General features: G+C 36.8%; 1 protein-coding gene across 8 annotated transcripts in view; it reads right to left on the bottom strand.

Annotated features, from left to right (window-relative positions):
- Window positions 1–21,866, bottom strand: part of HMCN1 (hemicentin 1) — a 434,632-nt gene that overhangs the window by 271,148 nt on the left and 141,618 nt on the right. For all 8 annotated transcript variants that reach the window (XR_011532218.1, XR_011532219.1, XR_011532217.1 and 5 more), the window contains exons 5-6: window positions 6,503–6,674; window positions 4,609–4,715 (exon numbers count right to left, since the gene is read on the bottom strand). Coding sequence is in view for 2 of the 8 variants with exons in the window: in XM_008514091.2 (XP_008512313.2) it covers window positions 4,609–4,715; window positions 6,503–6,674 (279 nt within the window). In the remaining 6 variants the exon portion in view is untranslated. The remainder of the gene's footprint in view (window positions 1–4,608; window positions 4,716–6,502; window positions 6,675–21,866) is intronic.

The raw sequence follows: 21,866 nt of genomic DNA, 5'->3' as shown, positions 1-21,866 counted from the left end.
GTTTAGAGAAATGCACCATAAGGAGAGAAATGTACCCAAAGCATAGAGTAAATTCTATTTAAATATATGTACACACTCACACACATATACATATACATTTATATATACACAAGTATATGGATATCTTCTTTTAAAAAAGGAAACAATCCATTTGGTTGACAATCTGATTCTGGCAGACCAAAATAACTGGGAAATTTTCCAGGAAAAAGTCTACTATAAAGCATTCCATTGACCCAAATGGAAAAAAAAAAATATTGAATTAATGCCGCACCTAATCCATTTAAATAACACACCTGGTGTAGTCTTCAGACTTGTTCAAAAGAGCCACCAGGTGAGAATAATTGGAGGCCAGCACAAAAATCATCTTGTGTGGTCCTCTGTAGACTCGAGGTTTATTTAACTATGATTCCTAAACAAGCTTACGCCACTTGAGTATGATTTCTAAAATATCCTTATCCTTAGAAAATGCATTAGTAGGCTCTGGCAACCAACATAACTATCTAAAACCAAAATATTTCTACTAGTCTCAGAATCTCAATATAATCACATGGTTGGGTATACTCCCTTCCTTACTTAGGAGATTATATAAGGACAGTTTATCCAAATCTACTTAATGGAAACATCCCCCAGGGGATGTGTTAAATTACAGGATCACACTGATAATCCTAGACTAATAGAAACAGTTTGTACCACCTAAACCCAGTGGGTGCTGACAATTATTTTAATGTCTTTGCTGGGAGTTCCCCCTTAAGGAGAAGAGGACAAAATTTGGCCAGCAAGTTTCTGTGGTTATGTTCAAATACTCTATGCATGGAAAATTTATATTGCTTCTCAGAAATAAGATCCAGGATTTGTAGCTTCCCCACAAATGGGAATTTAGGAACATAAAACAACCTTCTCTTTTGTTTTTAAGAAAACTTCACATTCTTTTCAGCTCCCTCTTTTTAACATGCTTTTACCTGCATCAGAGGCAACCTAAAACATCTGAGTCATTTATATGAACTATACACATGAATTAACTCATTTTCTCTGTTTAGTAAAAGTGTTCTAATAAGTTATAGAAAAATAAGTGCCAAGGTTTCAGAAGAAAACTACAGAAGAAAGGAAACTGCCATTCTCACAGCATTTTGAATCACGGGGAAATTAAAGTGTTCTGTGCCAGTACACCAACTATAGGTTAACTAAATCAACTCTTTTACCTGCTTCCTTGGATACCATCAGAATAAATGTATCAATTTTTTTGGAGGGGGGAAGATTGGCCCTGAGCGAACATCTGTTGCCAATCTTCCTCTTTTTCCTTGAGGAAGATTGTCCCTGAGCCAACAGCTGTGCCAATCTTCCTTTATTTTGTATGTGGGATGCTGCCTTAGCATGGCTTGATGAGCAGTGTGCAGGTCTGCACCTGGGGTCTGAACCTGCAAACTCCAGGCTGCCAAAGCAGAGTGCGCGAACTTAACCACTATGCCACTGGGCCAGTCCCAATGTATCAATTTTTATTCATGATGATTTTATATAGTTCTTTCCCAGACATCATGGCATATACTAGTGACAAAATCTGGTCTATAGTAAAATAGGAAAAGAAAATCTGTGCAGAAATAAATATGCTATAATGGGAAAGATAATGCAAAAGGGAGGTGCAGAAAAATTGCCATAGAAAGCCACAGGGAAAAAAACATTCTAGATGGAAAAAGTCAGAAAAGGCTTGATGAAAGTGTTGCCATGTGAGCTTTAGGGGATAGTTATGAGGCATTCTAGGAGAAGGAACAGCTCTGGAAAAAGCATGGAGCAAGAGAAGTCATAGGAAAGAGGGTACAAGACAGTACAAAATTCTATTTGACTGGAGTGCAAAGGCAAGTGATGGAAGAGAACTAGAAAGACTGGTTGAAGCTCAGCTGTGGTCCTTGAATACCACGCTAAGGTCAAATAATAGATAGACTGCTCTCCATACTTGGGATAAATATTATGAGAAACATTCAAGAAGCCATTATTAATTCTACTGATAGGGCAGACATTTTCCAGATAGCAAAGTGCACAAGAGATAGCACCAGGGATATGCTATCTAATCTCAGACATTTCTCATCATGAGAAAGCACACATGGAAAACATTATCATTCATTAGCCATTCAAAAGGGAGATCCAAAGTCGGCAGCAATCTTTATGTCAGTAGGTTCAGCTCAATTCCCTTTGCATCAACCTGATACATTATTTTCGTATTTCATGTAGGAGCAAAATAGGTTTATTATCTTTAAATGGAATTTTAACACTTATCCTTTGTTTAGTTATGACTAATTGTACTCCAGAAATGGTGCAACATCAGAACCAGAGGCTTTCTTGATGAGAACTAGATACAAATTTAAGATAATATGATAATAGACGCTGTCTTTTTATTGTCTTCTTAATTATAACAGATTGAGCTTAGAGACTTGTCTGAACAAAGGTCCCACCACCTCATCACCTTATCGTCTCACTCTTCACTCACAGACTAATCCTCGGTGCTTTTCTCTCCTAATCATCAATTAAAATGTGCTTAGTGCCCATTAAGTATCAGGGAACACTGCTAAGAACATACACTCAGTAAGTGTGTATTGAATGGATGACTGAATGAGTTAGGAACAAGATAAAACAACAGACGTGCAATATCCCTCTTCTGGCCCAGAGTTTTACTAGAGCAAATACCACTGGTAGCAATCCAAATCACCTGTAAAAGGGGTGCAAATACTTTACAATAAGTTGCTAACAATACGGAAGAATGGCATCACTTGTACGTATTTCACAATCAATAACTTAATGTCCTACGCAGAAAGCAAGAACGAATTGCCTAAGTGGACTTGCTAGCTCAGGACACTGCTGGCTTAGGTCACGCTTAAAGTGTTTCGGGAAAAAGGAGACTCAGAACTTGTTATACTCCTTCCCACTGTGGTCACAGACAGTCAGACCCAACACTAGTCATATTTTGGGCAAGGTGGTCAAAATGAGTATAAGATCAAATTTGGCCACATTTATTTAAAATACAGCAGCAGCAAAACACTTCATCATTGTCAACCTAACGCACTCAATAAATATTGAGCAACTACTATGTGCAAGGAACTGGGTGAACAAAACGGGCAGATGGAACCATTTCTGGTCCATTCAGTAAGAAATACCAGACTTTATTTCCCATTGCCTTTTCACCTATACTCTTCTCCCATATTATCCACCTCCAAAAAAAATCCATATTACAGTCTCTATTTTCTCTACAAGGCTGAGAGTTCTGAGAATAAAGGACTGATATTCTACAATTTGAATGGAGTTACAATGGAAACTTTTATTCTTTAAACTGGAAAAATGAATATAAGGTATTCTTTAAAAAAAAGAAACTGACATGCAAAAACGGCACCGCAAATTTCTATGGTATAACACCTCCAGGCACTTTCACAGCAGCTCTCTGATTTGAATCATGAGCCCATTAATCCCATCTTTTGTGTAGGGAAGCTGAGAGAGCAAAAGAGTAAACAATGCCAGGGATATCTTCATTTATGTTGTCCCAGAAGGGTTCCAGAGCAAGTTGGTTTTTTGGGAAGTGCAGAGGATGCTTACAGGAAGAGGAGAAGTGATACAGGAAAAGGAACACAGCCAACAGCCAATAAAGGGTGTGCTTTTAATCCCGCTCTCACTGCGGCGACTGGAGCTTGTTCCTGCAGGGACTGAAAGCTGCTCCTGAGAGGTTTAATTCTCTGCCAGAACAGCCTTCTCCTGTTCTGGAAAAAAAATCTCTCAGACACAGAAATGCAGATACTGGAGGTGGAAGTAGGCCAGAGCACACTGAAAAGTCTCAGAAATATAAGCAAGTCACTCAGAACATCTACTACCGTGGGTCACATAATTTGCAGCAGCACGAGATCTCAGATGTATGGCATCCCGAATTTCGGGTGTAAGTTCTTTCCTCCATATTGCCAAAATACGACGCTTCTTAGAGTGAATATACACTACTTAATGTAATTCTAGGATACAAATATCATTTTGTGTTAAAGTAAACAATGAATGTAGATCCACCAAATAACAATAGCCAACAGAACTTGAGAGCTTACTTTGTAATAGGAACTACGCTAAGTATTTCATTTGTATCATCTTAATTTAATTCTCAGCACATTCTATGAAATAAAGCACTGTTACTGCCATTCCTACATTACAGAGGAGGAAAGCAAGGCACAAAGAAGTTATAGTCCCAGGGCAACACAGATTTTAAGCAGTGGTGTTGAGATTCAAACTCAAACACCTCACACCAGAGCCCATGCCCCTAACCATTATTCTCTACTGGCTCCGTCTCTGATTTTTTGGAGGCAGGAGGTGGATAATATAACTCACTCTACAGATTTGACTATAGGAAAAGCATCTGAGAAGTTTAAGTGTATTTTGCGGTGGCATGAATGCCTTTCATGATCATCAAAACTTAACACTCCAAATTCATGTGATGGAGACACCTCCTACAAATGCACTATGTATATTGCTTTTTAGTAAAAGCAGTCTCTATGATTGCAAGAGAAGATATCCATAAACTATTGTATACACTTTATAAAACATGCCGACATCAAAATAAAATAAGAAATAGACTTTGTAAACTAACAGCACCTTCACTGTCCACATTCCAGCCTCAGGCTCTTTAACATTCACCACCTTGGCAGAGTTCTGGATATTTAATAGCTCATTCAGGCCAAATCCCTTTTTTATCAACTTCCCTGAAAGACAGACATAAAGGTAATGAGTGTAATCTTTCTTTCAGTTGGGTATTTTAGCTGCATACATTTCCAGTCTACATCACCTCATAGACATTTGTACCTATAGCTCAAAACATCATTTTATTTATATCTAAAATATACTTAATTATAGGGTTTCTGGACATTGGAATTGAAGTAACAGATTCCCATTTGTCATGCTGATTTAATCTTAAAATGAGAGTAACAATTGGCAGACTGTAATCATACTTCCCAAGCCAGTCTAGATAACCATTATTATGGCTCCTGAGAAGTTATGCAAAGTCACTAGAGATATTTAGATTTAAGAGATGGCAAAAACAGTAAACCAGAATACATGTCTTTTTGGAGATCACTCAAGGTATTACTAACATGAAGCCCTGGATACATCTTTGCACAAAGTGCAAAACCTTAACCAGTTTTCCATGAAACACAGAAGAAGGCTTTATTGTCACAGGAATAACTAAAGGGGGCAGTGTAATGAAGTAGCATGATACCACCTCCCCTTGACCTGAGATCTAGCTAACGTATCTAACAGATGAAATTTAAAGAGGAAGAAAAGCAAATCTAGAATTAAACCATAGTTTAATTTTTCATTTCACTCTCGGTTCTTCTATGGACTACTTCTGCAGTTATATAAACAAATCAAATATAAGAATACCATGTTTGCGTCAAAAGCTTCAGAATCATTGTAAATGACTTTTAAAATCTCAATGTCAATGACTTTTAATTAGTACAAACATAATGCAATGGGTATAGGTCCTTTTAAGTATACAAGTAGTGAAAAACACAAATCTTTCCTGGGTAGCATGGATGTTATCAGAGTGGAATGCTCCTCCAACAGACAAATCCACTTATAAGGCCAAACCTGTAGAAGTCTTAAAAAACACGTTTTGTTTGTTTTGTCAATTTCAATTTGATTGCTAGTGTGGATGTGGCCTTTGAGGACAATTTCATATGTTGTTTTCTTTTAGGTATTAGTTATTTTCCAGGCTTCAAATTAAGTAAAGGAAGAAAGGTAGTTACTCCCTCCATATTTATAAATATTCACAAATAGATTTTTAAAAATGTAACACATACTAAAACCACAATGGGAATAAAAATATTTTGCAAACACCAACAGATAAAAAAATATTTCTAAATGCAAATCTTAGGAAAAATATGGTTTTTGTCTTTAATAGATTACTTTTCAATGTAAGTCTTACTGTAATATTCAATCAGCAAGGGAATCGAGCAAAATCTTCGGGTTATAACATATAATCAAGCAAGGAAGCAAAGTAAATCAAAACATTATTCTAACAGGAATATGAATTTGGTTTTTAACAGCTGTCTTCTGTAAAATTAAACCTTATCAAGGAGACGATATGATAAAATATTAGACAGCTGTCTTAAAAGCAGTTTTTTCACGATTGATTAAAAACAACATAAAATATTGAATTTTACAGAGTAAGTTACTGTGAAATATTTCCTCATACTTAGATTAGGAAAATATAATTTCAGGTTCAATTTAAATATTTGGGGGGTAGATTAGCTACAAGTAAGTTACTAAATGTGGTCTGTTTAAATTATTAGGAGTTTTAGTTTTTTGAATCTCATGCTAATCCAATAATACTTACGACCAAAAAAAAAAGTTTTATTTTTTAAACATCTTCCCTAGTCACTTTTGAATTTACTCATAAAATTAGCATCTACCTGACATAAATAAGTGAGCAAAAAATCTTTCCCCTTTCATGGTTTTTGTCTTTTATTATACGATGTGCAACATCTCTCACCTAAAGGATTGCGAATTTCGATCGCTGGAGAAGGGCCGCTCAGAGACACGGTGACCTCTTTTAGGCTGGGATCAAAAGGAATTTTCCAAGTGTTTACCGCCTCTTGCAAATGATCCGTCGATAAGAGGTGCACTTTGGAGGATTGCACGGCTTCCTCCACCCACTTTAACACCTACAGGAGAAAAAGCGAAGTTTGAGGAATATCAGAAATGTTTCCAGTCTCGCACCACCACAACCGCCCGGGGCAGCAGTCAGCTTTGGTTGCTCACAGGACACAGGCGATCCTGCTCTGGTGCGAGGCTTGTTGCCATCGCAACGAAGACAAACCTTTTCCCACATCCAGTTACTGCAGTAGATTCAGACTAAAAGGCTAGTGCAACCCACGCTCAAATTTCAAGTTTTCAGTCTTGGAATAATATATTCAAAATGAGATTACAGTGTCCAAAACCAGTTAAGTGAAACATGCAGAGATATTACAGACTTTTATATTTCTCAAGAGATATGATAGTGTAGGGGAGGAAGACATTTCCTCTTCCCAAATGGGAGTTCGTCTGGCCGGAGAACGAATTAAATTCACATGAGACAGAATAGCAAGAGAAAATTAAACGAAGCTGTATGAGGAACCATGGCCCGGGGCCTTTCTTCCTGAAGGAAGAAAGGGCACCGAAGAAGTGGGGTACACATAGTGGTTATATACCCCCAAACAGGGTGTTTCACATGTGATTGAAATGTCCCTCCCACAATAGTCACAAGATTGCCCTGTGGCACAGCACTTGATGGACACAGCAGGTAGTGGTCTGCTGTCTCAGAGGGTGTAGCCGGAGGCAAGTCGATTGTCTGGAGCTGGGCGGTCACAGGTGAGCGCAGCAATCAGTTCCTTCCCTAAGGAAAGATGCTTAATCCTTAAAGAAATGCCAACGTTGGGAGGGGGAGGGAAGTCAGTTACAGGAGGTTACCAGACTAGCACAATAAAATGCAGATTTAAGTCCTTGCCTTTGGTATTGATTAAGAGTTTTTGGAGAGAAGGTCATCTCCTTTCTTCTTCCTGGTACAGAGAGGGAGGCACCTTTTACAGATAGAGATTTACCTTACAAATGTAAATGTGTCCTACGGAAGGGCAAGTTCCATTCCTCAGAGCCTCCTTCCCTGTCCCAGTTTATCAAAAGCAATCAGCCTCAAATAATCCTGATGCCAAAGAGACATATCTTGGGGTGGCCAATTCCAGGTCCCCACAATGGGAACCTATAAAAAATAAGGTATTGCAAATTGTGAGATCCCTTGTTCCTCTATTCTTTCTTTCCGGATTTCTTTTAAGATCCAGTTTGTAAAACATAACTAGCAAATTACCAAATCCAATTTCAATATATTGGGTATATGAATTATAATAATATAGTATATTGTAATTGTACATAGTATAATATATAGTAGCATATTAATTATTGAAAAATTGCCATTCCAGCAAAATATTTATTTTTATGATAAAATACGCAAGTACCAAAAATAATGGGAAAAGTAACCATGTATTTTATAAAAACAGAAAAATATTTCAGGTTAGAACCAATTGAAATAGTGTATTCTTGAAAACTAGTCTTTGGGAAAAACACTAAGAATGTTGGTTATAAAAGGGTATTAATGCCTCATTGTGAATGAGGAAAACTTCTAGCTCACAAAAGTGTCCTGCAACTGCAAATATAATTGCTCATTAAACAAACAGTGCATGTCTGCACAGGTACTGCTCAGTGGAACTTACTACAATTAATTCTAAATCATGACAGTCTTTAACCCACCTCAGATCTTTCTCTTGTTCATATATCCTTCAAGACTATATCCTACTGTGAAAAGTTCCTTTGTAATTATGTAGAAAACACTGACTAGAGCCAGATATTAAGCTACAGCCAAGCTATTCAAAATAAACAAAAACACTTTTAAACTTTCAATAGTGGTAGTCACAGATCAATTAATCAAACAATAAATACTATGCAATAACTTCACTCTCTATAAAAAGTATCTCTTTTTTTTGTCCTCAAGGACGAGGAAAGTGGTTAAAATATATTATCATATAATTAACAATGTGAGACAATTATGTTCATTCATAAAACAAATGTTTATAGTTCAAGGTACTCTTCCAGGTACTAAAGGATTGATGAGCATATTGTTAGTCAATATTTGCTAGCTGCTCTTCTTCTCTGGACTAGTATTTACTGAATTTTTTGCAAGTATTATGCATTATTTATTTTTAATAAATCTCCTGCCTTTCCTCCAGGGTCAAGAGCACATCTCCTTCATCTTCGTATACTCAAAACCAAGTGGCATGCTCAACACATGAAAAGATGGGATAGGCACTAATGTCCATGAAGTTGGTCATAATGATGATTATAATGATATCTTCTTAAATAAAAGAATGTTACAGGAATTCATGAAAACAGGGAGCCCTTGTTGAAATAAGGTATATAAAGTGTCCATCACAGTACTTGCCACAGAGCAGACATTCAAAATGTTTTCTTCCCTCTCCAACTAAATTCCCTTCTCTTCCCCAACTGAATATTTCAACAATGGCTTCATAGGCAAAGTGAAAAAATTCATCCATGAAAGTCAGATAAGATTTCTAAATGATAGAGGCAAAGTAATTCCAGGTACAAGAGAGGACCTGGGAAAATACACAGAGACGGAAGTGCTCCCAATATGTTGGGAACACGAGTGAATCCAACTGGCTACTGCTATGTGTTCAGAAAAAGGAGAAGCAGAAGATGAGGTTGCATGCTTGTGTCGGGGGCAGACTACGTATGTTCACAGAGTCAGGGTATAACATTTTGATTCTCATCCTAAAAACACCAGTGAAAAATTACTAAAGGGCTTCAAGCAGAGGAGCAATACAGTGAAAGTGGTATTTTACAAAGAAAACCTTGTAGTGGTACCATAGACGAATTGAGCAGAGAAACCAAATCTACTACAGTAAATTACCCCATAAATCAAATGACATATTTCTCCAAATTTTAACCTTGTAAAGCACTGGAATTTTAGGTGTGAAATAAAGTACAGTGTATCAACATAATTGTCCAAAGAAGCAGATGCCATATTTTGAAAAATGGGTTCTGAGACACCTATCATGCTTGAACAGAAATGTATGGATCATTCTGCTCATCAGATCTGTCCATATGGCTACAGATATCAGATTGACTGTAACTAACACTTGACTATAAATAGAACACATATTTTAATAATCAGAGTATTGATATTTTTATGTCTTATACATAGAACAAGGCTGCCTAACTCAAGGAAATGGAAAGATTTGACTCATTGTCTGAGAAAGCATTTGAAAAATTCGACTGACAATAAATAACTTTGAGGATAATGTCTGATGTAGAGACTAAAGAGGGCAGGGGACAAAAGAAATCAGATAAATGGATGGAACATTTGCTTTAAGAGTAAGACACATAATGTGGTCCTAAGTAATTCTCAATTGAAAAGGAGGAGAAGAATTAGAAAACAAGAATTATATAGCATCTCAAGTTTAACAATGAAATGCAATAGTGTTAAGTAGAAATGGAAGTGAATTCAATTTATTTATACATCCTTCCTTAAACGTATAATATATCTCTGGGTGGCTCCTCAAATATATCTTTCCTTCAAACCCAGTGTAAAGAGGTTATGACATATCACTGGAAATCTACCCTATTGTCTGGTATCCATGCATGGAAATCACCAAGTCCTAAGCGTTCTTATGAAAATGGAAGACTTTCTAATTTAGATGCATTTTCACAAGGCCAGTGTGTTCAAATGGTACAGGATAGAAGCAGGCTTTGGTTTACTCTTAATACGATTTCCAATTCATCAACATTTATGAGGCTTTCACAAAGGGATTACCATGTATCATAATATTACTTGTTGGGAAAGATACAGCACAGACTTCTGTCAAGAGTCTCAAATCACTTTTTTATCCACTTATAAGAAAAATCAAATTGAAAACAGATGCAACCCCTTTTATTAGAAAATACAGATATTACCAACATATGAATGAAAATAGATCACTGCAAGCTACAGAATCACCAGAATGAGGTTTCCGGCCTCTCACGTTCCCACATATAAGACAAAAAAATCTTTAACTGTCTAACCATGAGAAATGTTCTCATGAGATTGGAAATGATTTTCTGTAATAATGATAAATGGAATAGAACTAGAATAATGGGAGAGTCTTTGGATTGGTGCATTTTTACTAACATAAAAATTGTTTCAAACCACTCAGGAACCATTAATTGTACATTAAAAGTTTTAACGTAAAAATGATTCTTTAATGATATGTAGCAGTTGATCTCTAAAAGGACCTTGGAGACCACTGAATCCAGCTCCTTTATTTTGTATATGAGAAAACTGATTTTGAAAGAGTTCTTGTACCTTTTAAACACCTAACCAGACTGATTCTGGCTTCATAGTTATTTTTTATATAAACCCTGTGTTCCTGAAGGCCCTCTCTTAGTTTAAATATTTTGAATCCAGTGTAATAATCAATATTTAAAAATAAGTTCATATGTTTATTCCACTCTGGAAGTAGATGCAAATATTGTTTCAAAACACAAAACCAGCATACATTGTTATGTGTTATGAAATACAATGGTATTAAGTAGAAATGGAAGTGAAGTCACGCTTTGCACCCACCTTCAAGAACAGAACTTGAAGAACAGCTTTGTTTAGAAGTGCATTTTTTTCTTTTTTTAATTGAGATATAATTGACATACAAATTAGTTTCAGGTGTACAAAATAATAATTTGATATTTGCACATATTGCAAAGTGATCACCACAATAAGTCTAGTTAACATCCATCACCACACATAGTTACAACTTTTTCTCTTTTGTGATGAGAACTTTTAAGATTTACTCTCTTAGCAACTTTCAAATAAACAATACCGTATTATTAACTATAGCTACCATGCTGTACATTACATCGCTAGCACTTACTTATTTTATACTGGAAATTTGTACTTTTTGACCCCCTTCATCCATTTCACCTACTCCCACCCTCCACCTCTGGCAACCACCAATCTGTTCTCTGTATCTATGAGTTCAGTTTTTGTTTTAGATTCCACATATAAGTGAGATAATACGGTATTCGTCTTTCTCTGTCTGACTTATTTCATTTAGCATAATGCCCTCAAGGTCCATCCATGTTGTTGCAAATGGCAAAATTACCTTCTTTTTTATGGCTGAACAATATTCCAGTGTGTATGTATATATATATATATATATGCCACATCTTCTTTATCCCTTCATCCATTGGTGGAAACTTAGATTGCTTCCATGCCTTGGATATTGTAAATAATGCTGCAATGAGCATAGGGGGTACATATATCTTCTTGAGTTAGTGTTTTTGTTTTCTTTAGATAAATACCAAAAGTGGAATTGCTGGATCATACGATAATCTTGTTTTTAATTTTTTGAGGAACCTCCATACTATTTTTCATAGTTGCTGCACCAAATTACATTCTTACCAATAGTGCACAAGGGTTCCCTTTTCTCCACATCCTCACCAAATATTTGGGTCAAATCATTTTTGAAGTCTCCTTTCAGAATTCAAAAGTCCACAGGGGAGGATAATGTATAATTAGTGATGTTGAGCAAATTTTCATGTACCTGTTGGCCATTTGTATATCTTCTTTGGAAAAAAGTCTATTCAGATCCTCTATCCATTTTTCAATCGATTTATTGTTTTTCGGTTATTGAGTTGTATGAGTTCTTTATTTTGGATATTAACCCCTTATAAGATACATGACTTGCAAATTATTTTCTCCCATTTGGTAGGCTGCCATTTCATTTTCTTGATGGTTTCCTTCACTGTGCAGAAGCTTTTTAGTTGTTGTAGTCTCACTTGTTTATTTTTGCTTTTGTTGCCTTTGCTTTTGGTGTCAAGTCCAAAAAATCATCACCAAGACCAATGTCAAGGAGCTTACCACCAATGTTCTCTTCTAGGAGTTTTATGGTTTTGGGTCTTACGTTCAAGTCTGTAATCCATTTTGAGTTAGATTCTGTGTTTGGTGTAAGATAGTGGTCCAGTTTCATTGTTTTGCACGTGGCTGTCCAGTTTTTCCCCTATCATTTATTGAAAATAAATGCATTGCATATTTTTGGCTCCTTTTTCGTAAATTAACTGACTATATACGTATGGGTTTATTTCTCAGCTTTTTATTCTATTCTATTGATCTATCTGCCTGTTTTTACGCCAATAGCATATTATCTTGATTACTATAGCTTTGTAATATAATTTGAAATCGGGGAGCATGACACCTTCAGCTTTGTTCTTCTTTCTCAGTATTGCTTTGGCTATTTGGAGTCTTTTGTGGTTCCACACAAATATTATGATTGTTTGTTCTATTTCTACAAAAAATGCCATTGGAATTTTGATTGTTCAACAGTGAATCAGAAATAACGGCAGTGAAAAACAAAAATCAATGCAGGTGTTTTTAAAGAGAAATGGCATGCAAACCAGTGATTTGAATAGCTGAATATTTTTATCACTACTTGGATAGCAACTTGTCAAGAATTGAATTACATAAAATATTAAAGCCTTTAAATCTATATTGTATCTGATGTGAGAAAGCTTTGTTACATTTCCAAGTCAACCATTTTGTACTGAACCCTACATGACAGCAGAGACAGACTTCGCTCACCTCTGACCTGGCTAAGAGAGAGACGCTCCTCTGGACAACAAGAGAGCCTTTCCCTCTGGGTTCAAGTTCATTTCTACTCCTCAGTATAGCACAGAGCCCACAGTTCAGAACTTTTTAGAAGTCACTGCATATTTATTGAGAATCTACTGAATATAAAGGATAGTTCAGGATATTATAGAGAATACCAAAAAAAGAGATACACATTTTCTGCCTTATAAGACATGATAATCTAGTTGGAGAAATAAGACAGACAAACATTAAAAAACAAATTAACTAGCTCTTACCTTCAAGTAGCAAGCAGGATCAGAATACAAATGCTCCATTTATAGTCCTAAATTGTGATGCACTTTTCTACTCAAAAAGGTTTAATGATTCCCAGTTATAGCCAGGAAAAAAACCCAAGCCAGGAATACAGTGAGGGCAGGTAATGTGGGCAGTCCACCCTGGATGCAAGCAACAAAGGGGTGCATTGTCTATAGAGAATTTAAAAACCATAATAAAACCAACTAAAAGTTGGTCTGCTTTTTAATATCATCATGCCTTAATAATGCTAAACAATGTGAGTCAAAGATTCCTCCTTGAAAAGGATCTTTTTTTGGTCTAAATTCTAAACAATTGTTCTGATTACTGTTGAGTATTAATAATACATATAAGTTTCAAATTAGCAAACTTTATTACTTTCCCTTTAAAAAACACTATATTCTACAGAGAAATTAATTCAGAGAACTCCTGGTTATACATCAGGCACGTGGTCATGCAAACTGTGCTACTCACTTTCATTTCAAGACTAAGTACGTAGTACTGTGATCCTACGTATTTCTGTGTTTAGACAGCAGATTCGAGCTAAACCTCGATAGCTCAGGAGTTACATGCTATGACTTATCTGTTAAAAGGATCACTCTAGCCTCCGTGTTGAAATTAGACTGTAGGGGTGCAAGGTCAGAAGCAAGGAGATCAGAGATGAAGCCACTGCAGTAATCCAGGTGGGAGTTGATGGCGACCCAAAGAGGGTTGTGGCAGTGGGGTAGTGAGAAGTGGCCAGTTCTGGATATTTATTGTAGTCAGACTTGACAGGGTTTACTGAAGACCAGATGCGGGGGTCTGAGGATGATACCTCAGTTTCCATTAACGGAGACTGAGAAGACTGCAGCAGGAGTTGATTTAAAGGGGTGGTGGAATGAGGATGAGAATGTAGGCTCTCAGCTTGAGTGTGCTAAATTTAAATAGTCTAAAAGACTGTTAGACTTCCAGGTGGAAGAATGAAGGAGGCAAACAGATACATGGATCTGGGGATTAGTTAAGAGGTCCAGATTGGAGATATAATGGAGTTTAAAGTCCTGAAGCTCCCCTTGTAGCCGCTCCTCACCAAGAACGTACACAAAGAGGAAATACATCATCCTGTGAGAATAAACTTAGACATCAATACATAATGGCTCAGATTAGAGCCTTGGAGCAAGTTTCCCCTTGTTCTCATTCCAGGCAACCTTTAGATGACAATTGGCCGCCAATCTCTTGTGTGTGTGCCTGGAGAAGGTGAATCCACTTGTCATGCTGATGTTAGTGCTCTAGACTTAATGGCAACTAGATTTCTCACCGTAGGTGAAAGACAACACTGCTGTGAGTTTGTTTAACGAGAGTCTGTTCTTGAGGATGAGTCTACCCTTAGAGTGCTAACAAACCCAGTTTTCTAGTTTGCAAATGTTAGCAAATCCACCAAAGAAATCTCACACTTGGAGGTCTCCTGAGAAGGTCATCGCTGATAACAGCCATTTGTATTACTCTTTGTGTACCATATGCCAACTTAATTTGGAAAATTCTACAGTGAGCTCTTCCAAAAGCAAGTGCTCTTAAAACAAGTGTGGTTGGTGATTCATTGTACAGATCATAAATGTTTGTGCTGAAAGTATGCAAAATAAGAAATAATTTATGTGTTACAGGGGATTTTTTCAAAAGAAGATTTTCTGGGAGAACTAAAATTGTACACAGTTCATACCGAGAATATGGGTTGAGGGAGGGGTTAGAAATTGGAAGGGTATTAGAAAATTTGGGTTCAAAGGGTTCAATCAATGCACTACAGAGGACTGATGACAAAAATGACCCTCAACTTCAACTCTATGAACATCTAAAACTTGTGTAAAACTACCACCCCTTCAACATGATGAAAGTTCTCTAATGTGCAACAGCTGAAAAAATAAAAGCACACTTTAGACATTTTTGAAGGGTGAAATCATTCCTGCAGGATATTCTAAAGTGTCAAAGTATATTTCATTAATTTATCTTCATAAAATTCCTCTGTGTCACAATTTCACTGTGTTACAAATGATTGAGGAAATTTAGCTTGCCAGGAAATATGTATTATTTAAAATAATGAAAATATAAAAGATTGACTTTTATACACTAGGTCCTCAAACCTCACTCATTTTACAGTTGAAAGTTTGTACCTTTTACCAACCTCTCCCCATTTTCTTTCCCCCTCAGCCCCTGGCAACCACTTTTCTACTCTCTGTTTCTATGAGTTCGACATTTTTTTTTTCAGATTCCACATATAAGTAACATCATGCTGATAATAATGTACAGTATAATTGAAATTTGCTAAGAGAGAAGAACTTAAATGTTCTCATCAAAAAAAATAACAACAACAAAAAGATAAATATGTGAGGTGATGGATATGAAAATTAACTAGATGGGGGAATCTTTTTGTAGTGTATATGTTTACCAAATCATCACTATGTACATTTTAAACTCTTCCAATTTTGTCAATTATATCCCGATAAAGCTGAGAAAATAAAAATAAAAGATTGACTTTTTCATTCATGTCTCTCATTGAATCTCTTTTTTGTTTGCTTGGGGTTTTTTGTTTGTTTGTTTCACTTTTTTCCCCTCTACTAAATACCGGTCTATTTTAGAACGGAAAAATTTCCCATTAAAACTCTCCCTAGTTATGAAAAGAAAAGAAATGTAAAAATACATAAGTATATAAATACATTCATTTACATGCATACATCTGTACACAGATATATACACACATGTACGCACACATACAGACTACTTATGGTCTGACTCCCGGCTACACTGCAAGGAGGAAAAACCCAAACTTTACTCAGGCTCTTTATGAGTAACAAAAACAACCCCTAGTTCAGGAGGTACTTGAGTAGTATTAAAGTTAGCTTTTTCAGGTGAGTATAAATGCAGAATTATAAATGTATGTGGGAATAGTACATGGGAGGAGGAGTCACAGTTTGGCCAGATTCTCAAACGGAGATAGGAGGAGAATTTCAAAAAACAACTTTACAGATGTGCCATCTCTTGTCCAGAACAGTGTTTTACATTACTAAACAAAATGCTTTTTTGTAAAGTATCTGAACGTCTTACTTAAAAATAGATAAATTAGAGCATGAAATTAGTCACACTGCAAAGGAATTCTGCATTTCACAAATGGGCTACAGGCTCTTTCCAAGTGTTTGTTTATAATAGTTGTTAAATAAATAAGAGACTATGAGCTCAAGTATTCCCAAGTACTAAAACAAAGTTTAATTTATAATGACAAAGAAAACTAGGTATTTATGTGTCTTGATCCACCCTCAACGCCCATTTTACTGGAAGGAAGTTAAATACAAGATTGTCTAGTTTATACTCGACATGTAAAAATTCTGTCAGTCCCTTACACCATACACTTAATAAAAATTAGCAATATCCCTCCCAAAAAGACGTCAAAATATAAACTGTATTCCCAAGAAGAATTTACTAGAGTCTAAGATCTGGTTCTTAAATTCGGGAACCTAATTTCAGCCAAGATTAGACCAACTTGGGGTAGAGAACCTACTTCTTTAGTGCACATACATACATATTGAAGCCAAAAACTGATAATGTCAAGCCATACATGTACAAGGAGAAGGGATCAGAACACTTATGGCCACATGATTTCTCTGCTGGCTTCTAGAAGCAGACTTATTCTGGAATCCAAATCGTACTCCTATGGTTGTCTTCATGGCCACCATTTAAATAGTACTTACAGGCTAAGCCCTGCGCTAAGAACTTCATGAATTTTACCTCATTTAACTTCTTCTATATCCTGTAAGTATTTATATTTACATTTACAGTAAGTAACTCATTGCTAGTAAGTTTAAGATATAAGATTCCAAAACCAGCACAGGACTCCAAATCTCATGCTCTTAACCACTGTAACATGATAATATAGGATGAAGTTCTTTGGGTGCTCTTTACCTCTCATTCCCACGTTTGAAAGAAATCTTAGATTCCAACTGGCCGAGGGAAAGAAAAAAAGAGAGAGAGAGAGAGAATGGAAAAGAGAGAAAGGGAGAGAGCGAAGAGGGGGTAGTGAGAGGAAAAAAGGAAGAGAGGGGAGGGAGGGAGGAAAAGGGAGAGATAAAACAAGTAAATAAAATTTTGAGCTTCTGAGGACCTAGGTCCTAGTAAAAGTGAATCAACAGATTTCAAGCACAATTTTGATTACATGCAATTTTCAAATTATGTCCTGGCTTAAGGTGTACCCTCTACTTCAAATGTAAATCCACTGTACTGTCATTTGCTTGTTGAGTTTGACAACAAAAAAGAGGAAGTGCTTTAGACACATTAAACACCTAATAGCATTTAGTTGATTAATCTCACAACAGAAGTGTTCTTACAGACTATCATTCTTTTCTTTACTAATCAGAGCCATATTGGACCAAATAGACCCTAACTCAGCTGGCTGTGGCTCCCTCACTTTTAGACAGAACTTGGCTGCGCACTACAAACCTTTTCCTCAGTGACTTAGCTTTCTCTTTGCTTCCATGTTGATTTGCACCCATTCTAATTGAAACACTATTTAGACACTGCAACATTTAGTCAAGTTACAGGCAAGTTTCACTGACCTCTAGGCCACTAAAAGGAGCCTTTGGTCTATCTCTGCTCTGATTATGTGTTGATTTTTAAAGTGAAGTTCTCAAGATCTCATCATATTTCCATACTTCCAAAGAACCTCCTAACAACAAATAACATATACAACAATAAAAAGTTTTAGGAAGTATACATTCAAATGTCATACAATACAGTTTTAACTTCATTCAGTGAGGAGATAAACTGGAGGATTTTAAAGATCCAATTATTTCAGAGGTTCCACAAGGCATAACAACGTGTGTTTCAAGGCAGTCAAGAAAAGGAGTCATCAATGTGGAAAATTATTGGGAAACACTTTATAGAGGTGGTAAAATGTCAACATCATATAGCTTTTAAAATCTGGCACCAGGCACAAAAACCCCAGTAACACTAACTCTTTCCAGATTCGCTCTAATCTTTAGTAAGGATCCTTCAATTTATATAACGGCCTGGATTTTACTGGGAACGTTAGCAATAATATAGGTGAATATTCTGCACTTGCCAAACATCTTCAGCCTCCCTTTTAAATGACAGTAAAACTTTATTAACTCTCAAAACTAAATCATCACTCCAGAGATCGTAGTTAGAAACAACTGAACAAATTTTAGGAGGTCCAAAGGGAAAAGAGTAAAGTAAAGGAAGAATCCAAATTTGGGAAGTAAATGAAAGCAATAGATTAAGTCAGAGAAAGTCAGACCCATCAGTACAACCTCCGGGTAATCTAGACGTCTGCAAAAGAAGAGACACGAAGACATTTCACTATTGGGTGGGGGGAGAAAAAAAAGGAAAAAGCATCTAACTCATAGCCTATTCGGGTCGTTGGAGAACTGTTTATATTTATTTTAAATCTAATTATCACAGTTTATTCACAACTGAAGAAAGAATGAAAGTGATTTATGGCTTGAAAAGGGATTTTATGTTAAGTCAATAAATTAAATTTAAGTACAGTCATTTTACCAAATAGTGGGTTCAACAACCAGAACACACGCACATTTAGCATTTGCTTTCATAAACATGGACAACAAATCCTCTCTGTTTCACTCCTAGTAAATTTGTTTTTTTGAGCAGGGGGAAAGTTCTGGGTCTCTGAGCGAAAAGTAACAGAAAGATGTCTCAGCATTTTTGGCTGCATACTTTCGAATGTCTATTTCCATGGCAAAAAAACCCGTAATGTTTTCTACAGAGAAAATAGAAAGATAATGTCTTTTCTTTAATATCATGAATCAAAAAACAGTCTTCCATTCTTATCTGGGATGCTTTAAAACTTTTCAACTTCGTACACTGACACAGTATTGTTAGAGCTATGGATGAAAAAAAAACAGCCAAGTTCAGCCCTATGTCACAGGACGCAAGAGCACAAGTGTCAGAGAGGAAGTTAGAGTTGAAGGAGACAGCAGTCTTAACCAAGCACAGTTTAAATATCTTACTTTTATAAATTCCCCTCTCAATTTTTAACTCTGAACACATTACAGTTCACTTCCCAGAACGCTGGGAGGAGTTCACACGAAAGAAAGTCCCAGAGACTCAGTTTCATTACCTTCGCTGTAATTCTGCCTCCGTTCCCATTCCTTTGAGGAGGCATTAATTGCAACTTGCTCGCTTATTACACCAATCAAATGGCAACCATCAACGTCAGATATTTTTTTTGGTGCTTGAAGACTGGTCAATAGTGGATTTCACAGTCTCCCTTGGTTGGTAGGAGCTAGAGATGTAATTCTATCACATTCTTGGACTGATGATCGAGTAATTGACCAGGCACCACTTTAAGTAATTGCCGTTAGGCTCTACAAAATCTCTAAAATGAAGTCAACTACCTATGGAGGACTCTCCAGAGCCAGGCATCGTGGACCCCTTGCCATTGGAATACCTGTTCCCCAGTTGCCTTCCTAGGCTGAGATCTAGGGCTTGTTTGGATACAAGAGCTACAAAAGCAAGCAGCAACAGCAGGAGCAGGGCTCATGGAGACCCTGAGCATCTGTCAGGGCCCCCAGAAGCTAGGACTCATCTCCCCTGATGTGTGTGGTACTCCTGGTGAAACATCTTTTTAGCTAAAAAATAAATTTTATATTTTAATTGGCATTGTTACTTTTGCTTTCAGCCAATTTCCCAGCCTTCACTCCTCTTCAGACCACAGACAGGGTCCAACCTCCTGACTCTGGGAGTAATGGAGTGAAGAATTTAGGCCTCTCTCTCAGCTTACTGACTTGTGCCTCCCCATGAGAGGTAAAGTGGCTCACCTTACTGACACCATTGTCCCAGATTATGCAGGAGAAACATTACGGTTCAAAAGTGGCTTTGCCATTGTCTCTCATTTGGACCTGAGTGATTTTAAGCACCCCAGCCTCCTCCATGTCCTGTTCTTTGTATTACACCCACTGGCAGAAGTCCCCTATGTCGGGGGAGGACCATCACCCTCCAGCTTCACTCCCTATGACTGGCTGTGGGGTAAATACAAAGCAAGGTGAGAGACAGGAGGCCCTTCTCTAGATTCCAATTCAGTTTTGCCATTAATACTACTATTATGATCCCTGCTGAACAACTTCTGCCTATTTTTCCCATTTTATAGAAATAACTGGAGGAGTAGGTAGATGGGTGAATGAGTATCTTCCTGCAACCTTCAACATCTTTAAAGAGGAAAAGTGAATGTATATACTCTGGAGATGGGGAAATGGGTTAAATAACAAAAAGGGGACCTTATTTCTTAAAAGTCAGGCAGAACATAGGAGAGTGATCTTATGCTATAGAGAGTCATTGGTAGGGGGAATAGATATACTGTACTATTTGGGGGGCTCATAATCTAGTGGAGAAAACAAACATGTAAGTGAACAATAACAGGACTCTAAGAGGTGCAATAATAAAAGTGTATGTCAGGTATGACAGCACAGAAGAAGGTTAACTCTGAGTTTATCTGGAAACGTAGCCATGCATACTTGAGATGGGTTTTGAAGGAGCAGGAGTCAAATGGACAAGCAGAGGGAGAGCATTTGGGAGCGAAGGAATAACAAGTTCAAAAGCTTGGAGGAAAGATAGAACATGGCATACCTGAAAGGCACAAGTGTGCCATGGCTGGTGTGCACATGAGTTGTAAGAGATAAGGGTGGGAAGGGCTTGGAAGAACAAGAAAGTCCTCACATGCCATGCTCGATGCCCGACCTTACCCTGAAGGTCTGTGGAAGTCACAGAGGAGGTCAGAAACAGAGTATCACAATAGGGTCTATATTTAAGACAAATCATATTGGCAGAACATGGAGGACGGATCAAGAGAGTGAGGAAAGACTGGAAGCAGAGGGATCAGCAATGTGGCCGTTAAAATAGACCAGGCAAAAATAATGGAGAACCAATGACAGTGGGATGGAAGAAGAGGAAATAGACACCAAACATATCTTAGATCCAATGTTACCTAGGTGGCAATTTAATGTAACACAAGAGAAAGAAGGAAAGTCTGGAATGACTCTCAGATTTCTGGCTTGAGAAACAAGAAGAATGATGGTGCTGTTTAACTAAGACCAGAAAACACAAAAGGAAAATAAAATTTAAGAGTCAGCACATTAAAAGATGAATGCTTCAACTACCAAGAGGAAAAGGGAAAACTAAAACAACATGAAAGTATATTTGCAATTTTCTACAAAGACAAAATGTTATACCAGTTATAAATGACTATATTTTTCATAAAGAATGAGAAAAGACTCTTAAGTTATAGTGTACCTATAAATTCAAATAGTAGGTAAGCTCATTAGGTTTGGATTCCTACACTCCAAGAGAATGACTATAAAACTGTTCTGTTTATGATCATTAAACTGATTTATATATTGGAATAATTAAAAGA

This window comes from Equus przewalskii, chromosome 23 (genome assembly GCF_037783145.1).
Source record: "Equus przewalskii isolate Varuska chromosome 23, EquPr2, whole genome shotgun sequence".
Taxonomy (NCBI): Eukaryota; Metazoa; Chordata; class Mammalia; order Perissodactyla; family Equidae; genus Equus; species Equus przewalskii.
This window is presented reverse-complemented; position numbering and strand designations above follow the sequence as displayed.